The sequence below is a fragment of the Sapajus apella genome, unplaced genomic scaffold (assembly GCF_009761245.1).
Source record: "Sapajus apella isolate SASKATOON/1434 unplaced genomic scaffold, GSC_monkey_1.0 scaffold56, whole genome shotgun sequence".
In the NCBI taxonomy this organism is placed as follows: Eukaryota; Metazoa; Chordata; class Mammalia; order Primates; family Cebidae; genus Sapajus; species Sapajus apella.
Window position 1 is genome coordinate 10929381 of NW_022436996.1, and position 24519 is coordinate 10953899.

The window sequence follows — 24519 nt, forward strand, 5'->3', positions numbered from 1 at the left end:
GGGGAAGGAGATACTGTAAAATCGTGGAAAGGGGAGGCATGAGCTTTTTCATCGGGAAGACTGGTGTCATCTTTGTCCCTCTGTCTTTCACACCCCATATGCCACCTGTCTGCAAGTCCTGCTGGCTCCACCTCCAAATGTGTATGCAGAATTGTTCATTACCCACTGGCTCCACTGCTACAATCTAGTCAATCTTCCTTCATCTGGATTATTGAAATATTTTCCACTGTTCTCCCTCATGGAACTACAGCCTTTAATCAAAACAGCACCCTGAGAGACTGTTTTAAAATAAACTAGATTCACCTGCTCCACCCTTCTCAGTCATTGTAAAAGACCCTTCACACTCCAACCTCATTTTTTTTCCAACCACACTGACTCCCTTTCCTAATCACTCCCTGCACACACCAGCAGGATATCGGGTAACACTTGCTTTTCCCTCCACCAAGAGTTCTTCTCTCCCATCTTCTCATGGTGTGTTCTCACTCCTTTGAGGTATTTACTGAAATTCTGTCTTCTCAATTGAGGCTTTCTCTGGCCATTTAAAGATAATTCTCAACCCTGCCCCCAATAACTTCCTATCCCCTCCCTCATTAATTTTTCCCCAAATACACTCATTTAACCAATGTATTTGTTTACTATCCCAACTAGAATGTAATAATCTAAGAGCAAGCATTTTTCCCCTGATTTGTTCACTACTTCAGCATGAATAACAATGCCAGGTTTTCAGAAAATATTAATCCAAGCTGTATTACTTGTTAGTTGCTCCATAATCTCTTTGAATATAAATGAATTAAGGGAGATCTCAGTCATACAACAGATAGTATGAATGAAAACATCAAAGAATGTTTAAAAAAGATTTGCAAAAGCAGGCCTAGAAAAAGAGATAAAATGATTTACTATTATTTCAATCAGTGAAGAGAAAATAAAACATTTATCTAATTACAGTTCAAGTTTAAGAATTTACATTTTCAAGGAAATAATTAATTTTATTGGTTTTCTTTTTTTTTTTTTTTTTTTTTTTTTGAAATGGAGTTTTGCTCTGTTGCCCAGGCTGGAGCACAGTGGTGCAATCTGGGCTCACTACAACCTCTGCCTCCCGTGTTCAAGCAATTCTCATGCCTCAGCCTCCTGAGTAGCTGGGAATACAGGCATGCACCACCACGCCCAGATAATTTTTTTTTTTAAAGTATAGATGGGGTTTCACCATGTTGACCAGGCTGGCCTCTAATGCCTGACCAAGTGATCACCCACCTCAGCCTCCCTGAGTGCTAGGATTACAGGCTTCAGCCACTGAGCTCAGCCTGAAAGCATTTCTTATGAGATTTCAGGTGTAAGACAGCAGATTTGCCCAGCATTTATATGTTAAATGTGAGGACATTTCTTACTGCCAATAAAGGATTTAACATATATCAATGGGGTGCCACTATTATTCTCTTGAACTTTACATGTCGTTTCATTGTAAACAGCTCTCTAGGAACACTTCGTTATATTTCTATAATTTTAAGCTTATGCTTCACTGTTTAGTAGATATCCATCATACAAAATTCCAAGAGAAGTACGGTATGACAACGAGATGACTTAATTTATTCTTAAACAACACATGTTATTTTGGAAAGGGCACTACATTCTAAGGAAAAATGAGAGCAACTTTAATATTTTTTCCTCTTTTAACTTCACTCGTGTGTGTGTGGTTATTTCCAGTATTATTACTATCTATAAGTAAAGCCTTTAGCAATTTTATTTATATGGTACCAGTAGGGTCCCATTCCATTACAAGTCAAGGTCAAGTTACAAATTCCTTTGCTCCTGAAGATTTTCAGGTCAGCCAAAGCAATAAAGGCAGGTTTTGGCCTTGTCCCCAAGTATAATCCTGCTCCCAGGATTGCTGACTCCAAGTCTTACCTGGGTGTTCTCTTCTTTTTATATTCTATGTGTAAGGAGCCAAATGTAAGGATAAAACATTTGGTTGGGGGATATACTTTCACACCAATGATACCTTTTCTTATCATTTACACTTTCTTTGTTGCTTTACACAAAGCTTTCTAATATTTATCAGATATAAGTTCTCAGTCTTTCTTATGCATATGAACATAAAATTCCCTTGGAAATTTTAAAAACTGATTTCTTTGCAATTCTATATCTGGTCCTACTCAGAGGTTATAAAATCACATTCTGAAATTTGACCATCAAATTCTTATTGCCAGTAAATTTTTATCCACTATGCACAATACTTTAATTTTTGTTGTCGTTGTGTTTGAATGCCTCTATCATTTAGTTATCCTCATTTCCTAAAGTATATGTTTGACTTTTAATTTTATAAGAGCCATTTTTGAGAATGGATAATATAAACTCAGAAGTATGAATCTCTTTTAGGAAGTATGCTAATTTTTAATTAGAGGGGGTTATAAAATAAATCACTTATACCTTACTATGGGCTAAATTGTATCCTCCAAAAAGATACACTGAAGTCCTAACTTTGAAATCTATGAATTTGGTCTTATTTGGAAATAGGGTTCTTGCAGATACAATCAGGCTAAGATGACATGATAATGGTTAGGTTGACTCCTAATCCCATGAATGGTGCCCTTATCAGAAGAAGGAAATTTGGACACAGAAACACAAAGGGGAGAAGACCATTTGAAACTGGAGGCAGAAACTGGAGGAATGTATCTGTAAGACAGAGCATAACAAGGATTACCGGTAACCACTAGAAACCAGAGGAGTCGAGGGATCCTCCCATGGAGGCCTCAGAGGCCTCAGGGTCCTTTTGAACCTCCGTTTTAGACTTCCAGCCTCCAGAACGTTGAGAGAATAGAGCTATATAGTTTTAAGCCACTGTATTTGTGGTACTTTGATATAGCATCCCTAGAAAACCAATGCATACCTCCAAAAAGTTTGTTTAGGATTCAGTTTTTACACCCCTGAAATGACACATTGTCTAACTTCTCATATCATTTGATAAAACTTGTCTCATTCCCTTTTTTTTTTTTTTTTCTTTTTTTTTGGAGAACAACGAAAAAGGAGCTAGAAAATAAACTTCTAAACAATAGATTTTCTGTTGGTACAAAAGCAAGGCAGCTGATACTTCACAGGGCTAATGAGTGGATCCTGAATGGGGTGCTTCAAGTTCCCATAAACATGGTATTCTGTGACAGATAAGCCAAACCAAGCATTTATGGGAAACTATCTGGGAGGCTTTTCATAGAGTATATTCTATCACTAAGAAGTTTGTAAGCAGCCAAATGCTTGAAAAGTGTTGGCATTTTCTTATAATAAATAGCTAAGGAGCCTGATAACCACCTCCCCTAATTATTTTAAAAGATAACTACTTGACAAAAATATATAATTACATACCTATCTAGTTAGCTCGTTTTTGCCATTACTTTCATTGGCAAAAACACCAATTACTTTTGCACCAATCTAATATTTAAACTCCATGCTCTACCTCAATGAGGATTGAGAGGACATTGTTAAAGGCTATATGCTTGTGTCCCTCAAACTTCAAACCCTAAGCCCCTATGGGATGGTATTAGGAGGTGGGGCCTTTGGGGGTTAATTAGGTCATGAGGGTAGAGCCCCTATGATGGAATCGGTGTGCTCCTAAGAAGAGACCTAAGCGTGTGTGGTCTCTCTCTCCGTCTTTCTCCCTCTGTTTCTGTTTTTCTCTGATGAGAACATGCACTAAGGAAATGGCTATCTGCAGCTTCTCATTATGTGCCCTCACCAGGTTTCAAATCTGTCTGTACCTTGATACCTTGGTCTTGGACTTCCCAACCTCAAAAAGCATGAGAAATATCTTTCTGTTGTTTAGACCCCTCAGCCTATAGTATTCTGTTACAATAGCCAAAACTGAACAAGACAATTTTATGCTGGTGAGCTGGAAAGGGATGAGCCCTCTTATTAAACTTTATTATCAGGAATCCCATCAAACTCAGGCTGGCCTCACTGCCCTGTTTTTCACTTGCCTTCACCACTTGCTTTGGTACCTTCCTAAGACCCGTCTCCTTCCCCACTGGGTTCTTTAGAACTTCCCTTCCAATAAGACTGGTTCTAGAAACTTCTTATCTCTCCTCTCCAGCCCACAGCTCCTTTCTCTTTTAACGAAAACAAAAGAGATAATAAAAATGCCCAAAACAATGAAAAGTTAGAAATTTAAAAATCTTACTGCTCTCTTATAACCATGGGTTCCGGCCTGTATCAGAAAGCCTATTACCATGGAAACAGTCAATATGTAAATTTAATTATTGTGTTTAACATTCTTTTGATTATTAACATTAATGCGGTATTATCTAGAGAAATTCTACTTGGAGGAAGATAAAACATGTTAAAGCAGTTAAAATATGCTTTGCTGAAGAAACATCCCAAAGGATGAATCCGTTTCTTTGTCTGCTTATTCTCAAGAAAAAACAAGCAAACAACAACAACAACAAAACAAGGCAAAATAATTCTTGGTGATTAAACATCATCTGATCATGGGTGTTACAAAGGAGAATGAAGGCCTTTGCCGGGATTAGCAGGGAGCAAGCACAGAGATAAAAATGCACACTGGTGTGAAGTGGCCCAGCTAGGGCTGCAAAGAAAGGCACACAACTGGGACCTAACTTCAAAAGAAACAAAATGTGAACATGTTTAAGGATTTGCAAACAAAACTGAGTACAGGACGTCAGGAAAGCCTTTACTTGAGTCTTGATTCAGTGAGCATGAAAAATACTTCTTTTTTTCTTCCGTGAGTGTTGGGGAAGAAATACTTTGAGTAGTGCAGAAGTTGATGAGAGGCCGTTAAATGAATAATGATCTGATGTCTCCAATATTCCTTGGAAGGCTCTGTGCCTTACAGAGTTAAAGATTCAAGATGCACTGGAAAGGCAGTCAGCATTTAGCCCTCCCTAGGGGCCAACCCCAGGTGTCAGTTTATGCCACAGTGTTCAGAAAACAGATTCTATGGCCATTTAATAGATAAAGAAAGTCAGATAAAGTATTAAAGAATTCATTAATTAAGTGATAAAGCCAGATTCCAAAATCAGGTATGCTGGATTCCAACGCTTGTGTTTTAAAACAGTCAATTCTCCTTTCTACTACGCTATTTCTTAAGATGTGTTTATTATAACATTTGAATCCTACTTTAAAATTTTCAGCACAGATGGCATAGAGTCGTGTGAATATGTGTTTTAGTTATAGCTGCAATCCAGAAGCAGCTCCTCTTCTGATCAGAAAGACACAAGTCAGAGGTGATCAGGAATTTTAGTGCAGAAACAGTGCAGCCACCCCAGAGGGAGCCACCCTTAGATTTTTGCTATTTATTCCTCACATCAACCTAATTTACTGAATCAACAAGTCCTCTAATGAGTTGCATGCCAAACCGGATTTTCTTTGGTGAAATTAGTGGTCTGTCAGATGGCATAAATGTTAACTACATGTTACAAAGGAAATCTCTATAGTGAATTTAAAGGCTCTAAGGGTATTTTGGAGACACTCTCAGCCTTGTGCAAAGATAGTAAAAGATTCTGGTGAGGCCTGTAACCTGAGTTCTTAGAAATGGTTCTGGAGTCAGGATCACTTAGTGATCCTGTGCCAGCCATTTGCTGAGGAAGCTTTCTGTCTCCTGGCACTAGCTCGGGGTGTAGTTGAATCCCACTATTCAGCAATGCTGCTTCTGGAGAACATTTTATTCAAGGTGCAGGAAGTCAGAGAGCTGGGACCTCACTGAGCTTGCAGAAGAACGTTCATTTATATTAACAGTGTTGTGCTTTCTCGGTAATACCTGTTCCTTTAATAAATGTGTTTTTGTGCGTCATAGCTTGTCCTGTGACTTCCTTTCCTTTGTTCCCTAGAGGCAAAGCTATAGGAGAGCAGCTGTCTCATGCATCTCAAACTTTCCAGTGACTGATGAGGTTTTACAAAAAGAATCTAAAAGGTATGTGTGAAGATTGGCTAAGGTCGATCTATAATTCTGTTTCTCAGATTGTGTTTATCAGAATCACTTGAAGTTTTGCATGCCTCAGTTTCTCACCCTCTTGAATTTCAAAGTTCTAGAGGTGGGACCTGAGAGGCTGAATGGGAATCAGTTCTTCTGATGCTTCTTACACACCCTGAGGATTCAGCCGATGACAACATAACAAAACAAGCATCATGATCATTAGCTGACAGTATATCCTAAGGGCAGACGACAGACCCAAGAGAAAGTCAATATTCTCCTGACTGCTGGGTTTGAAACCCAAAATCTGTAAAGCAATAGTAAATGGAACACCCTAAAGACATCATATCCTATCAACTTTATGCCACGAATGTGGTTACAGCTATTTGCTTGCCCCTCTAGATTGAAATCGATAAAAATTGGCCGTAAGCATTCAGGGAGCTCATCTACAGCCAAAATACTCCAGTCAAGGGAGGAGTAGAGATTATTAGTAGCTTTCCAACTGACAATTGTGATCCATTTACTATCATAGCAATAAAAACTGTTGGCTATAGCCAATCATATTGCATATTTTTTGGAGGGTAATCAGTTTGGCTATCGAGTGGTTTTTCTCACATTAATATGTCCAGTTCATTCACTCATAAGACATCTTGTCGGATTTTCATCTATTCATCAAATATTTATTGAGGGTCTTTTTAGAATCATGAAGTCTTAACTTTCAACAAATATTATGGAAGATTAAAGAGGCAGAGCCCTCGTTCATGACTTTTGTCTCTAAGTAGTCCCTAATTAGATGTAGAGAAATGCCCTGGTACAGGGCTCAGAAAATTTAAATCTAGGTGCTAGCTGCAAACTCAGTGGCAAGCCAATAAATCTCCTAGGACTTACGTTTCCTCTCTAGAAAATTAATAATAAAATGATGCCTTGCCTATTTTATAGAATTTACTAATTCTTTCAAAAATATTTATTGTTCATCTACAACATTCCAAATTTTTTTCTAGGACCTTGAGGAATATAACTGGATACGAGATAAAAACAGCGTGGCTGCTCTCATGTCACCTTACTCTAAGAACTAGAATACACACATACACAAACACACACACACACATACACGCAGAGACACACAATGATATATAAATATATATTTATATATGTGAATGCAAATAGAAACATTTTCAGAGGCAACGTATGTAACATACAGATTTTAAAGCTTAAAGAAAACCTTTCCTAGAATGTGTTTTTTTCCATCTCACATTGTATGATATAGGACAGAAAAGACAATAATCTAATGAAAACTATATTGATATAAACAATGCACCTAGCACTTTAATGAAATGTGTCCTCATAATTCATTAGTTACTAAAAAATCATTTTCTGGCAGGACACATTTTTTCAATTAGAAAATATGACAGGTCTTTGCTACAACTTTTTCACACAAAGAATTTATCTTAAGGTATTTTTAACTTTTACTAATCTTTTCATTGCTTAAGAACCAAGATGCTTGTGACAACATGGCTTCTCTTATAAGGTAGACTGTGGTAGGTGCCTTTAAAATGGTCCCCAGGAATCAATGGCTCATGGTAGTCAAGCCCTTGTAAAGTCACCTTCCTTTAACTGTGGACGGCATTTAGTGACTCACTTCTAACAAGCTGTAAATAATGGTAGTGATGGGATATCATTGCCAAATTGGATTATTATTTTTTTTTAATTATTATTATTATTATTTTTTTTGAGACGGAGTTTTGCTCTTGTTACCCAGGCTGGAGTGCAATGGTGCGATCTCGGCTCACTGCAACCTCCGTCTCCTGGGTTCAGGCAATTCTCCTGCCTCAGCCTCCTGAGTAGCTGGGATTACAGGCACGTGCCACCATGCCCAGCTAATTTTTTGTATTTTTAGTAGAGACGGGGTTTCACCATGTTGACCAGGATGGTCTCGATCTCTTGCCCTCGTGATCCACCCGCCTCGGCCTCCCAAAGTGCTAGGATTACAGGCTTGAGCCACCACGCCCGGCCCTGGGTTATTTTTTAAAGAATATTTATGGTTTTTATCTTGAGAACTTTCTTACTAACTGGCTTTCCCCTCCCCTCCTCTCTTTCTTCTGTTTTCTCTTTCTCTGCCCAGTCACCTTGAGGAGAGAAAGTTTGCTTGAAGAAGAAAGGTATTACAGAATCAGAGGCCACATGGAGGAGAACTGAGGCATCCCAGCCAGCACCATCAGCCATGTAAGTGAGACTTGTTGGAAGCAGATGCTGTAGCTCATTAAGGCTCAAATAATGCAGCCACAGCCAACAGTTTGAGGTCAACCTCATCAGAGACTCACTAAGCTAAATTACTCCTGAATTCCTGATCCAGAGAAACTGCTAGGTAACAATTGTTTGTTTGAAGACGCTAAGGTTTGGATAACTAGTTACATAGCCATTGGTGACTCGTAAATAATCCAAGGATCTGACTTTTGAGGATTGTGAGGATGAATTTAGAATCCCTTTGTTATACTTCAATGATTTAAATTGGGCCAGAAGAATACAGTGACATCACCTTAATATGTTTACAGGATGAAACAAATTTTTTCATTTTTTTTTTTTTACTCAGTGGAATTACAGGGTTTGTTTTATCCTGAGATCTACTGACTTCATTAAGTCAAATACAAATTCTTCATAATCAAACTTAATCTTCAAATCTTATTTTTTTTTTTGCAATGGATTAGTAACCAAAAAACAACGGTATTCTTACCTCCAAAAAAGTACTTCTCGCCAGTTTTAACTTGAAGGGGACTATTAGTTCGAACTGCTGATGCTTCATCTCCATCGATGGTGAGGATAGCAAAATTTTCCTTGGCCAGGAAGCGAACCTCGTGCCACTGCCCATCATTCAACCCAGAACCTGGTAAGTACAAGATAAAAGTCATTTCTTTTTTTTTTTTTAAATTACCCGGTTGAACACAATTCCACTATCAACAAAATCAGAATTTTATAAATAAAAGTATTTTTCTCTAGTAAAATACAGAGCTGCTCACAATCCAAACTGGTATCTCATGTTTCTTTAACATCCTAAGTGGTTCTATATTCCATCTAACTGAATAAGGCATAATATAACCCAAACAAGTAGGGAAGCAGTATTAATACCATTGGGTTGAAAAAAATCATTTAGATGGTGATTACGAACCATTCTAACTTAGTAATTTATTTTCTGTTTAGCTTTGCTAGATCTCATTTTCAAACAACAAAATAAATTTATGGCTTTTATCTCAAGTCTTTGTTTTTAAAATCTTTATTTTTCTGTATAGTTTTTCTCAATAAACACATTTGGTGAGTATAGAAACTAAGGACTAAATAATAAATGTGCACTTGCAGTTATACATACTAACTGACCACTAATGGTCACAGAAAATAATAATAGGATTATTTGATCATTTACAAATACGTTATCTTTATAATGGAATACATGATATAAAAAACCCCAGCAAAATAAACCAAGAATGCATATCCTCAACAATGACACTTCATTGTTGCCTGATAGAAAAATCTTTGGAAACCAAAATTCTATCGAATTGTTTATTAGGTGGACGGTAGCTTAAAGCTTTTGTCTAGTTTGTGTTCATTTTATGAAGAACAATCAGAAAATTAAAAAGCAAAACAAGAACAGCCATGAAACATAAGCATCTGGAGAGAGTTTAACACTCAGTGGCAGAGAAAGCCAAGAAGGCCAGGGTGGCTTTCTTTGACTTTGTGAAGGCCTGTGTTATGACAAGGTGGGGGGTGGGAGGTATTTTGTGCTATTCTTCAGATGCAAAATGTAGAATCCACAGGTAGAAGTTACATGAGAACATGCTTCAGTTTCACAAAGAAAGAGAACTCTGGCAAATAAAGGCACCCAAAAATAGAATGAGAGCAAATCAATGATGCACAGATCAGGGCTCCAAGCTCCTGATAATTTATACCAGGAATCTGAAAAAACTGTTTGTGGCTGAAATCTGGCTTGCTGCCACCTGTTTTTCTATAATCTGCGAGCTAAGAATAGTTTTTACTTTTCTAAATGGTTGAAAAGAAATCAAAAGAAGAATAATGTTTAGTAACACGTGAAAGTTATATACAATTTAAATGTTAGTGCCCATCTAAATGTTAAGCCAAGTACATTTATTTACATACCATGTGGTCTACAGCAAGAGCCGGCTGCACCAGAAATTCAATAGTTCATAAAGCCTAGACTATTTACTACATGTGGTCCTTTATGGGAAAATCACACATTACTAGTTGATTTACACTAAGAAATAGAAAAACTATTTTAAAGAAAAGCATTAGGCCTGTTGGAGCTTAGAAGATACTCACATGTCTGTAGTAGTTACTCGTATCATAGTATTATTACTAATAATCACCCCTCAGGTGCTTTTATAGGATTTTCAAAATTTAATTTAGTAATATGTAATGAGTATTTTTTTTTTTTTTTGAGATGAAATTTCACTCTTGTTGTCCAGGCTGGAGTGCAACGGTGTGATCTTGGTTCACTGCAACCTCCACCTCCTGAGTTCAAGTGATTCTCCTGCCTCAGTCTTCCAAGTACCTGGGATTACAGGCGTGCGCTATGCCCAGTTAATTTTGTGTTTTTATTAGAGACATGGTTTTAACATGTTTGTCATTCTGGTCCTGAACTCCTGACCTCAAGTGTTCCACCCTCCTCTGCCTCCCAAAGTGCTGAGATTACAGGCACGAGCCACCACGCCCAGCCACTGAGCACATTTTATTTCAATCAAAGCCAATATAAAATCCCTGCTCTAAAGTAATTAATGCAAAAGGCTTTCCAAATTATAAAATACAGAATACAAGTGAATATATGTATAAATAGCATGCATAGTATAAATATGTAATAAGGCAAACAGCCACATGAACTCACTAACATCTTTGGTCTACCATATGATCCAGCAATCCAACTGCTGGAAATAAGTATATCAAAGAGATGTCTGCACTCCTGTGTTTTTTTGCAGCACTATTTACCATGGCTAAGATTTGGAAGCAACCTAAGTGTCCATCAGCAGATGAATACAGAGTACTTCAATAGCCCCTAATGGTTTCTCTGATTGCACTCTTTGCACTAACAGTCTACTTTCCCCACAAAATAGTATTATCTTTTTAATGTATAATTAGGATCACACCATTCTCTCTAACAGCTTTCTGTTCTTTTTGAACTCACAGGAAGTGCTGGTTAAAGTCCTTTTGGGGAATTAACAGGTGTCGTGTGAACCATCTGGAATGTCTTGTGTGAATTATCTGCATGGTTTTGTTCCCTCACATCAGGTCTGTGCAAATGTCATCTTAACAGAGAGGTCGTTCCTAGCTAGTCTTTTATCATTTCCCTCTCCCTTCCAACATCCCTTCCTTTCGGAGCTTTAGTTTTCTTCATAGCGTCCCTGATTAACAGATTTATTATATGTTCACTTACTAGCATACTTATTCATTTTCTGTCTTCTGTCACTTGATTATAAGGTCTGTTTTATCTGTTTTAGTCTCTACTAAAAACCCCACAGTTAAAGCAGTGTCTGGTACATAATAGGTGTGAATGAATAAGTGAATGAATCTGAGGGAGTGATCATGACCAGGAATCTGGCATTCTGGGTTTCATAGATGGCCAAGTAAATGATGAAACAAAAAAGCCACAAAAATAGCACAGAAGTTGCTGACTATGGTTTCTCAGCTATAAATAGTAATGTACAATATGACTAATTCTAAGGGTAAGGATTAAGTTCAGTAGATAAAATTGTCTTGTTAATTTTAATTTAGCATCAGTAGATCTTCCTGGAAATCTGCATCATCCCAAACTCATTTGTAATTGATCTTGCTCTGTTATCAAGTTATGAAATGAAGTATATCTCTTCAGTCCGCCCTGGTTGTCACCTGCAGAAAACTCCCATACATTGCAATGGCTTCCAATGATGTAGAAAGAGGAACAGGCCAGACACTATGTGTGGAAGGGGCACTGGTTACTAGAGTTTCTCAGAGAGACTCCAGTGGGCTTGAACTCAGTTGCCCATAGTAGCAGTCTCCTTATTAAATAACCTTTTTGTGGCTTTCCATCCCAGCTTGTCTCACTTCCCCTCTCCCCTATGGCATTTATTGGACCAATGTCAAATGAATCATATGCAACCAAATTCTTTCATTAGGGTCTACTTTTTGGTGCTTATAGGTAATTTTGTAAGATAGCTCCTCACTGTAAAAAGAAAAAAGCATGATTTAAGTCCAAGTTCTGTTTCTGACAAGAATATCTTTAGTAAATCATTTAATCCCAGAGTCTTATTTTTCCTCTCCATATAAAAGTTGGGAAAACAATAATTATTTTATTTCTTATCTTTTGAATATTCTGAAGGACACCACAAATAAAATCTCTTGTAGTACAAAATTACTATGTGCATGTAAAGGCTTATTCTTGAAGTTAGCTGTCAGCCAAGCAGCAGTGTTTACTGAAATAGTTCCATCTCAAGTTGGTCCTTTTGTACCAACAGAAGCGATACATGGAAGACCATATCTCCACCATAGCATTTCAAAGTACAAAATAGGGATTATTGTTGACTAACTATAAGACTGCATGATTTTGATTTTGGCCTTTATAATTTCACAAACCCTGCTATGAAATACAGTTTTGGGACATGGATCTCAAAGACATCAACATGATATTTGTCCTGTCCCCAAATCCATTCCTAAATAATCACACATCCAGAGAAAGTCTCTTTTAAAATATCCTCAGTTATTCGAAATGGCAGAACAAGAAAGCCTTTCAGAAAACTCCTGTGAAAATTCTTCATCACAATATTAATTTATAAATGGAACATCCTCCTAATTTTTCATGGCAAAAGTTCTATTATTCTAATAAGATTAAAATTAAAAGATTATTTTATTTTCTTCAAGGAACTTAATTACCAGAGAAATTGGCACCCAGATTAAAGGAGCCTTGCTGATAGCAGCCACTGCAATATCAAAGCTTAAGTTGTGATTTCTACTCATTTCCAATTATTATTTTGAAATTTTAATTTTAATTATCAAGAGGTAATACCTCAGCAATCTATGATAAAAATGGGTCCCCCAATGTAATGAAGTTTGTTCTTAAATGTGGTAAGGAGGACTCAATATCTCATAGAAACACATGCTGCTTCTTTCACATTTTCTTTGTCTATATCTTGTAAAAAACAGTACTCTGAAGGCTCTCTCCAGAGAAGAACAGAATTTCATGATATTTTTATATGTCAGCATTTATAGATATATTGTTCTAAGCTCTATGTGCTAGCCATGGTGATACTTTACTTGCATTTGATTCATAATACCTCACATATTTTTTTGAAAAAAATGATTATCTCCTTTACATAGGGAGGGACTGAGTCTACTAATCTGTAAGCATCCTATGGCTGGTAACAGGTAAAGCTTAGAATTGGAACTCAGACATAGTTGGTTCCAAAGTTTGAGCAATGAAACAACCACAACAAAGTATGTTATATAGTCCTTGTGCATCCATGATCAGAGTTTTCTTATACTACGTAAACACGCACACGTACACACACACATACACACACACACACACACACACATACACATTGCCTTTTGCTACCACATCTGGAGAGGTGCTCAGTTTCTGGGAATATCCGTGTCTCATATAGCATCAGGTCTGTAAATAAAATGAGGCTTTGAGTAGGGGAATTAAGTACCTGTGTACTAGTTACTATTTGTATTTGTACAGCATTAGAATGGTACCTGGCACATAGGAGACAGTATATCTACATTATTAAGACAGAAAATACGTAGAAACTTTGATTCATTTTATTTCATAGAAAAGTAACCCAAGACACATTTAATAATTTGTCTTTCATTAGGGTGCTGTGGCTCACACCTGTAATCCCAACATCTTGGGAGGCTGAGGTGGATGAACCACCTGAGGTCAGGAGTTTGAGAGCACCCTGGCCAACATGATGAAACCCCATCTCTACTAAAAATACAAAAAATTAGCCAGGCGTGGTAGGGGGCACCTGTAATCCCAGCTACGTGGGAGGCTGAGGCAGGAAAATTGCTTAAACTCGGGAAGCGGAGGTTGAAGCGAGACAAGATCCTAACACTGCACTCCAGTCTGGGCAACAAGAGTGAAACTGCATCTCAAAGTAAAATTGTCTTTGGAGTTTGCTATCTCATAATTACAAATATTGAGGCAGTGATAAGTAAGCTTTCTAAACAAGAAAGCGGTGGAGTAAGTCCGTACAATGTGGAGATGTGGAGTTCATAAATTTTACCTACGGGGCAACTAAAAAATGTGTCTTAGCCTTCTGTTAACAGGAATTTGAGGCTTGGAGAAGCACACACAGTGACATGAGAAACATTTCCCATATAAACAACTGAGATAAAGGTGAGAATGATTTGTTCCACAGAAGTGTGATGGATGATTCACAAAGTCAGGACAAAGACATTGATGTTAAAGTTGCCTGTGAAGACATTAGAACAAAATGATTTCTAAAAAGTGAGAATGAAAAATGAACTTTCTAAATTATGTATGCATGTAATCTTAAAAATACATAAATAGTACTGACATCTTCACTTAAGTCTTAACAGTTTATGTGCAAGTTATTAAAAATATAATAGAATAATCCAGAAAAAAATGGAGAATTGCCTTATATTTGGGGTCACAGTATATTCAGGCACAGGTGGCGCTTGCCCCATAAGAGGCTGGGATTGATTTGGAACCTGGAAGTGTCAGATTCACACTTCCCCCCTCAAAAAACAGAATAGCACAAGAGAAAAGAATCTGGACTCTGAAGTCACATTGTCCTGATATAAATCTCATTTCTGCTCACATGATGGCTGGACCTTCAGCAAGTTAACCTTCTTATACCTCAATTCTCTTTTCTATAAAATAGTAATAGTGAAATAATCTATTCCATGGGGTTGTTGTAAGGATTTATTGCATATTTTACCATGTAGAATAGGCCTAGCACATAGTTAGCACTCAGTAAATATTAGCTGTTCATTTATATTCGGTGAGTGAGCTTAGTTCTCTAAGTATCAACTTGGGTTGCTACTTAGGAGGCTGAGGCAGGAGAATTGATTGAATCTGGGAGGGAGGCAGAGATTACACTGAGCCAAGATCGCACCACTGCACTCCAGCCTGGCAACACAGCAAGACTCCCTCTTATAAACAAATAAATAAATTTGCTTTCTTTATGGGCAAATACCTTCCTCTCCCATATAAATCTAGCAGTGCAATATCAGTGGTAAGAAATTTGTTGATGTGGAAAGGTATCTGAGTACATTGTATCAGAATCAACAGGTTTCAATATAAATTCTGCGTTATACAATAAAATCAAGCTTCTTTTTTCGTGTTTTTCTTATTTTTTATTTTTTTTGAGATGGAGTCTTACTTGTCACCCAGCATGGAGTGCAGTGGTGAGATCTCAGCTCACTGCAACCTCCACCTCCCAGGTTCTAATGATTCTCCTGCCCCAGCCTCCAGAGTAGCTAGGAATACAGGCACATACCACCACTCCTGGCTAATTTTTGTATTTTTAGTAGAGATAAGGTTTCACCATGTTGGCCAGGCTGGTCTCGAACACATAACCTTAGGCAATCTGCTTGCTTTTTTTTTTTTTTCCTCCATTTATTTATTTTACTGAATTTTAGGTTTTGGGGTACCTGTGAAGAACATGCAAGATTGTTGCATAGGTACACACGTGGCAGTGTGATTTGCTGCCTTCCTCCCCATCACCTACATCTGGCATCTCTCCCCTTGCTATCTCTCCCCAACTCCCCACCCCCCACCATCCCGCCCCTATTTCCCCCCAAATGAACCCAGTGTGTAGTGCTCCCCTCCCTGTGTCCATATGTTCTCATTGTTCAACACCCACCTATGAGTGAGAACATACAGTGTTTGATTTTTTTTTCTTGTGTCAGTTTTCTGAGAATAATGGTTTCCAGGTTCATCCATGTCCCTACAAAGGACCCAAACTCATCGTTTTTGATGGCTGCATAATATTCCATGGTGTATATGTGCCACATTTTCCCTATCCAGTCTATCGTCGATGGGCATTTGGGTTGGTTCCAGGTCTTTGCTATTGTATGTAAACAATGATGCAATTAACATTCGTGTGCACGTGTCCTTATAGTAGAACGATTTATAATCCTTTGGATTTATACTCAGTAATGGGATTGCTGGGTCAAATGGAATTTCTATTTCTAGGTCCTTGAGGAATAGCTACACTGTCTTTCACAATGGTTGAACTAACTTACACTCCCACCAACAGTGTAAAATTGTTCCTATTTCTCCACATCCTTTCCAGCATCTGTTGTCTCTACAGATGGAGAAATATTCCATGTTCATGGTTAGGAAGAATCAATATCATGAAAATGGCCATACTGCCCAAAGTAATTTACACATTCAATGCTATCTCCATCAAGCTACCAATGACCTTCTTCACAGAACTGGAAAAAAAACACCCTAAACTTCATATGGAACCAAAAGAGAGCCCGCATAGCCAAGTCAATTCTAAGCAAAAAGAATAAAGTGGGAGGCATCACACTACCAGACTTCAAACTATACTACAAGGCTACAGTAATCAAAACAGCATGGTACTGGTACCAAAACCGAGATATAGACCAATGGAACAGAACAGAGGCCTCGGAGGCAACACAACATATCTACAACCATCTGATCTTTGACAAACCTGACAAAAACAAGCAATGGGGAAAGGATTCCCTGTTTAATAAATGGTGTTGGGAAAACTGGCTAGCCATGTGCAGAAAGCAGAAACTGGACCCCTTCCTGACGCCTTACACTAAAATTAACTCCAGATGGATTAAAGACTTAAACATAAGACCTAACACCATAAAAACCCTAGAAGAAAATCTAGGTAAAACCATTCAGGACATAGGTGTAGGCAAGGACTTCATGACCAAAACACCAAAAGCATTGACAACAAAAGCCAAAATAGACAAATGGGACCTAATCAAGCTCCACAGCTTCCGCACGGCAAAAGAAATAGTCATTAGAGTGAATCGGCAACCAACAGAATGGGAAAAAAATTTTGCAGTTTATCCATCCGCTTTCTTAATAGTTACCCATAAACTTTATTCTTTCCAAAATGTGTTTTTTCTTCAATTATTTAATACATGTGGTTCTGGATATCTGTGAAATGTTTCTAAAAATTAAATATAATGCTAAGTGAGGCCTTCTCATGGTTACTAACTTTGAGGAGACTGATATGAACTGGAGTACTTATTTTCCAAAATATTTTGTTTTAAATATATATACTATTGAAACAAATTTAATTTCATACTTTAAACATTAAATGTAAAAACATGAAGCTGCTTTATAATAGTTATCTCCTGTTATTCAATAATTCATAATGATAAAAATGTTTCAACTGTACATTGTAAAAGGAAACTGATATTTCTATAAAGGTGATTTAACCTAAAACCAGCATCTTTGAAACCGTGGACCAGCAGCTTCTGGTTTTATTCGTTTTCCATAACTGTTTTATAATATTTTCTCTGATACCTCCGTAACTTATAATTGTTGGGAACACTTGTTTTGTATGCAAACGTAAAATGTTAATAAAGAATTTTCTATCTGTGCTTTCTTTGTAATGTTATTATTTTTAAAGTAAGACTCTTGAGGTAGTTGCTTTGATTGAGCAAGAAGAAACAGATGTTGCTCTTATTAGAGACAAGAAGAAAAGAATGGTTTAATGAATATTGAAAAAAAGGAACGCATTTAAAATATAGTAGCAAACCGAGATGTAACATCTGTTAGAAAACACTTCAAATAAAACTACAGTGACTGGAGTTTTCAGTCTTGTGATCAATATTCAATCTTGTGAGTAAAATTTCCTAGAATATGAATTCATCTTTAGGCAGTTACAGGGTTCTATGATGTGTAACTAATGTATCTTATTAACAGTCAATTATCCTTTTATGCAATAAAAATTTTAAAAGGTATATAAATTTCCATATACATATGCTATGTACTATTTATATTATCTATATAAATCCCATATCATAAGAAAATTGATCCATTTTGACCTTTTTAATTTTCACATGCCAATCTAAACCACATTATAAATATGATCAATTGTTGTCAGATAAAACATGTAAAAAGATGTTTGTACCTGCTTAGGCAGGTACAAGATAATTTCGTTTTTCAAGATAAAGAAACTGCCACATGCTTCGTTGTAAAGCTGTAAAGACAGTCAATTTGGAATGTGTGCTTGTTTTCGAAAAATCATTTGAATAGCATCTTAAAGTAAAACAAATATGTTGGGGAGAGCATACAGCATGACATTTTTTGGATATGTAGTTAGAAATTACCACTTCATGTATTTAATATGTAGATTCTTAGGGATGAGATGAATTCTTTTCTTCCAGGCAGCCAGAATCTTCTGAGACAAAATGACCTGGGTAGTGGTTCTTATTTTGTTGGTACATTAATTTCAGGAGCTTTTAAAGTTTCACCCCAATTCCCCCAAATCATTAATGAGAAAAATTAAAGCACTACATAAGTGGAGATATATACCATGAAATTCTAAATGAAATCCAAAAACATAGTTTTTGTAGAAATACATGAGAGGGTTAAATGTGTAAGAAAATGCCAAAAAAAAAAAAAAAAAAGAGAGAGAGAGAGAGAGAAAATGCTTAAATATTTAAAATAAAAAAAGAAAAACCAACTTACAGAACTTATTTGATTTCAAGATTTATTATAAAATTATATTATCAGAGAAAGATCATAAATAGACTCACATGTAGGTAGTCAATTGTTTTTTAACAAAGGCACCAAAGCAATTTAATGGAGAATGAAAAGTGTCTTTTTCAAAAAATGATGCCAGAAAAACTGCATAAATACAGAGAAAATGTATTTTTGACTTCTACTTTATACAATCAAACAAAAAATTAGTTCTGAATGGATTTTAGAACTAGGAAAACAGAATATTTTCAGGACCTTGGGGCTAACAGATTTCCCAGAGGACATCAAAATCACTTGAAAATTTGAGATTCATAAAAATTAAAAACATTTTCTCATCAATAGACACTGTTAATAAAATCCAAGACAAGAAAGAAGCTAGGAAAAAATATTGTCAATGCATGTATCTTAAAACAGAATATACTAAAATATACTAAAAGCTCCTACAAATTAATAATTACTGGAAATAAATGGCCAAAAGTCACATCCCAAATAAAGATCTATTAATCACTTGTAAGCACATTAAAAAAATGCTTTGTATTATTAGTCATCATGGAAACCAAAACCATAATATATAATTTTATATCCATTTCAGTGGCCAAAAATTAAAAGAACTAACTAGGATCTAGAGCAATGTGAACGCTCATGCATTACTGGTTGGAGTATAAAATTGTACAATCTTTTTGGAAAACTCTGACCAATTTTCAATAAAGTTAAACACGTATTAATCCTATGACTCAACAATCCCCCTCTTAAGTATGTATCTGCCAATATCAAAATGTATGTTGCAAAAATACTCATATAGGAATGCTTGACAGCTGTATTCATAACAGTTTCAAATTGGAAATAACCGCATATACGTACACTGTATATACAAACAAGGAAATATTGCTAAATAATAAATAAAAAAAAGAATTAACTAGTGATACAAGCAACAGCATGAATGAATTTTTAAACTGTTTTGTAAGAAAACCCTGGACATAAAAAGAACATATTGTATGAATCCTTTTACATGAAATTTGAAAGCAGGCAGAACTAGTTTCATAAAACCGATACAGGGAGGGTAACATCACACACCAGGGCCTGTGGAGGGGGTGGGGGGGAAGAAGAAGGGAAGCATTAGGACAAATACTGAATACATGTGTGGCTTAAAGCCTAGCTAATGGGTTGATAGGTACAGCAAACCACCATGGCACATGTATGCCAAACAACACACCTGCACATTCTGCACACTTATTCCAGAAATTAAAGTAAAATAAAATTAGAAAAAAAAAAAGATTTATAAAAGTCAAGCTGATAGAAACCAGAACAGCAGCTGTCTGTGGAAAGGTGGGTGCAAGCGGGAATGAACTTTAGGTTGGCACAAGGAACTTTCTGAGGTAGGAAAGCTGTTCTATATGCTGATTGGGGTGTTCATTGTCTAAGTGCATATACTTATCTAAATCCATTGAATTGTACTTCTAAGATCTGTGCATTTCATGAACAGCCAGTTATTATTTGCAGATTCAACATCTGTGATTTTGTCTCCTTCTAAAATTTCGTTGTAAACCCAAGACCAACACCCATGGTCATTTGAAGACTCATGCATGTACAGAATGGTCCCAGGGCACAAGTTTCCAACTGAGGCAATGCTTTGCCTTCTTGTTTAAGGTCTCAACCTGCAAACAAGTCTTTTCACTGTATATGCAGTGCCATGTTTTTTATACTTTCATGCTTTTGTTGGCTTTGCTGTTAAAAGTGGTCCCCTCACAATATGCGGAAGTGTTCTTTAGTGTTTCTAAATTAAAGATTTTATGTGCCTTACATAGAGAAAATATATTTGTTAAATTTGATTCAGGCATAAGTTATAATGCTGTTGAACATGAGTTCAGTTTTAATCAATGATAAATATTAAATACAGCTTAAACAGAAACACTAACATAAAAAGGTTATTTATTGATTGGTTGGTGTAAATATTGTGATCAGACGCTGGCAGGAACCTAACCCTGTATTTCCCATAGGAAAAATGGTTCAATAGTTGCTAATTCAGTTTCACAGTGACTATATAAAACATAACTATATATTGACTACTGAGAATAATGACAATCAACTGTATGCAATTTTTACCTGAATAAGAAGTAAATATTTTAAATGAAATAATAATAGTGGTGATATTCATTTTAAAATTCAACTAAGTTTTATTCAACGTCTTCTTTATGTTTTGTTTTCTGCATTATTAAATAATGAGAAACACAAAATACATGATATTATTTGCTTTTAAACAAGAGAAACCAATTAAACTCGTACTATGTTGAACTTACAGAGATCAATATTTTAGTATATTAAAAATTTTAAAACTACCCCAAGACTAAATGTTCATGAAAAAATCTTTAGTAGCTGCTTCAACCATTACTGACTCCCAGCCAAAAGACAAACATCACTATACTTCAAAAACTCTTACTTGAAACCTTATTATTCTGCTCACAATTAATCTGTTGTCTTGACATAATCTTACAGAGAAGATAACTTTAGTAGGGGTATGCTTATGCAAGGAGTCATTTTCACTTAACTTACTAATCCAGAAATCTAATACATGTATCATTTTGGCAGACTCCTTTCTTCCTTCTTTCCTCTCTTATTTTCTTTCTTTCCTCTTTATTTCTCACTCCCCGCAACTGTCTTTCCTGCTTTTTTTCAGTATTTGTTTCTCTGTTGACTATAAAACACAATACAAGTTGTCATGAATAGGGAGCTATTGTTAACTTCAAGGAGAGTTCTAATTAATCTGTCTATTGATTAATGACTACATGTAGGTATGGTTTAAGATGGGGTGTGTTAAAACAGTTAATAGTCAAGGTGTCATTTATACCAGGATTTCAAATGCCAATCTCAATCCTCTGTTTATTTATAAATATGTATTGAATACCTACTATTTCCTAAGTACTATGTTAGCACTAGAGATACAGTAAGTCATAACTGGTTTCTGGTCTAGAAAACTCTAGCTATTTTAGGCAAATTATTAAATTTCTGTGTAACTTGGTTTCCTTACAGAGGAAAACACGATTCATGAGTCATAATGTATGTGAGGTTATACTATTGAGAGATAGTAACAGCTTTTATTTTATCATTGTTTTGTCATGTACGTATAAAGACAAGTACACGTATGTATAAAGAGAAGGCACTTTGGAGGTTTTAGAAAAGAAACACATTTCATTTTGTGTGTAGTGTGTGAGGTCACAAGACAAAGAAGATACAGAGGAGTGGCATTTCAGATGGGTTTCAGGTTTTAAATACAGACTTCTGAAGAGTAAATTCTTCATCCATAAAGCAACATTCCCTGGAGAAAACTTGGAAAACCCAAAGAAGTATACCAGAGAAAAGACTCATATCATGAAGAGATATCACACTTAATAGTTGCTGTATTTCCTCTGGCTTTGGCCATGAGTAACTGCAAGCTACTCACATTACTTTGGTAACAGAAGAAAGGTTAAACAAGAAAGTACGGCCGGGCGCGGTGGCTCAAGCCTGTAATCCCAGCACTTTGGGAGGCCGAGGCGGGTGGATCACGAGGTCAAGAGATCGAGACCATCCTGGTCAACATGGTGAAACCCCGTCTCTACTAAAAATACAAAAAATTAGCTGGGCATGGTGGCGCCTGCCTGTAATCCCAGCGACTCAGGAGGCTGGGGCAGGAGAATTGCCTGAACCCGGGAGGCGGAGGTTGCGGTGAGCCGAGATTGCGCCATTGCACTCCAGACTGGGTAACAAGAGCGAAACTCCATCCCAAAAAAAAAAAGAAAGTACAACCGGGAGAAGGATGTGATCATCATCATCTACTGCTTTCTCTGATCTCTTGTGACCGGGGTGATTTGACAGTCTTCTCTTGTCATCTTAACTTTTCAGCATCTAAAGAGAATAACATGTAAATTTGCCCCACCAGCTTAAGCTCTTTTACAGTTCTCCTTCAAAGAGTCATGCTCATTCTTTCACTCATTTATTCCCTCATTAATTAATGTCTTACCATGTGACTGACACGGTTTGAGGTACCAGGGGTATGAGAGTAAAGAAGACACACAAGGCTCCTGCCCTCATGGAGCTTATATTCTTGTGTGCAAAGACAGATGGATAATAGGTTTACAGGTACCATTTCAGACAACAACTGCTATAAAATAACTAAAAGAGAGATTGTGATAGAGAGATAAGAATGATTGACAAAAGGGGAATGCTCTGAGAAGCTGATAGTAAATCTGAAGCCTGAAGCACAATAAGAGGCCAGCCTCATGGCAATTCGATGCAAAGGCCCTGAGAGAAAATATGCTTGGTGTATTGCTGTCAGACCAAAGTGGCCAGAGTGCAGAAGGTAAGGGGTAGGGACTGAGGAAATGAGAGAAAAAACATAGGCAAAGGCCTGATAAGTACAAGGCAAGAGTAAAGTCAGGGACATCTAATAGGAAGCTCTTACAGCCTTTAGGACAGGAGATGATGGAGGTTTGGACAGAGGTTACCACTGGAGAAACGTGGCCAGATTTGTCATGTTTTGGAGGTACAGCTCATGGATTATTCACTGGCTGTCAAAAGTTTGAGAAAGACATCTGTGACTTAAGCAACTGAGTGGAAATTGATGCCATTTAACTGTAATGAGAGACTGAGGGAGAGGAGTCAAGGTTGGGCCTATCTGACAGCTATGTAGAGATATCAGGCAGGCGGTTATATATTTGGGTCTAGAGCTCAATCAATAAATGAAGTCTAGAGATATAAATTTTATGCCATGAGCATAAGTCATAGGGCAAGATGAGGTTACCTGGGGAGAGAACTGACACAGAAAAGAGAGGAGAGTCTAGGCTGGGCTTTGGAGTACTCTAAATTTTAGAAGTTGAAAAAATGGATGAGAGGCCATGTAGCAAAGATTCTTTGCTTGATTAAATTTTAGTTACATTCTGGAAATTTCTTCTAGGCCCATCTGTGCAATTCCTTATAAAATTCAGTTTAGCAAAGAACCCTGCTAAGCCAGTTCAGCAAGACACCCCTCTATTGCTACCGCCTATTTTCCGTATCCAATTACCCTGATATCTGATCAGGTTTTTCAACCTTCGCAGTCTCTGGGAGATATCTGATCACCCCAGCTTATCTTCAGCAAGAATCCCATTAGGACGGTTTAACCAGAGTCTCCTTTGCACCTGATGTGTCTTCTTAGTCATGTTCCATCCACTGACCCCACTCTGTTATTTGGCTATAAATCCCCACTTGCCTGGGCTATATTTGAAGTTGAGCCCAGTCTCTCTCTGGCACTGCAAGATCCCATTGCTGTGGTCCCCATACCCATTAAGATGGTACTGAAAAAAAAATTTCTTACTGTACCTTAACAAGTGTCACTGAATAACTTTTTTCTTTAACCTAAGAAAGATTACTGAGAGAGAGTGGCCAGCAAAAGGGTAAGATAATGTGATGTGAAGAGGGAGATTATTTCAAGAAGGAGGGACTAGGCAAGTCATATAAGTACATCTGAGGTATCAAGTAAAACAAAGAGAAGAAATGGGCATTAGATTTGAGAATATGAAACAATGATGATTGGAGTGGAAAGAGGAGAATACGGTAGGTAAGAAATGGAAAAAGAAGATATGACCTTGAGTAGTTCAGCTCTACAGGTGAAGAACTTTGAATAGTGATATATATTGAGAATCTAATGAAAACATGAATCCTGACCCAAGAAAAACTCATTCATATAGATTCCAAATTTGTACGCAATTCAGTGGTTTAGGTCTTCTCTCAGGTTCAAAACCCTGGTTTATATAACTCATCATTCTTTAATTGCACCATTTGACTTTATTGGTCAATGCATATACTATCATTTCATTTATGCTTTTCTGATTATTCTTACATTCCATTTTTTTTTTCTATTTAGAAGTTTATAGGTTATAGTTTGTGTTACGTA

General features: G+C 36.8%; 1 protein-coding gene across 1 annotated transcript in view; it reads right to left on the reverse strand.

Moving 5' to 3' along the window:
• CNTNAP2 (contactin associated protein 2) overlaps window positions 1-24519 on the reverse strand; it is a 2272324-nt gene that overhangs the window by 1118136 nt on the left and 1129669 nt on the right. Inside the window, exon 9 of the mRNA XM_032245220.1 lies at window positions 8646-8795. Within this exon, the coding sequence (XP_032101111.1) occupies window positions 8646-8795 (150 nt within the window). The remainder of the gene's footprint in view (window positions 1-8645; window positions 8796-24519) is intronic.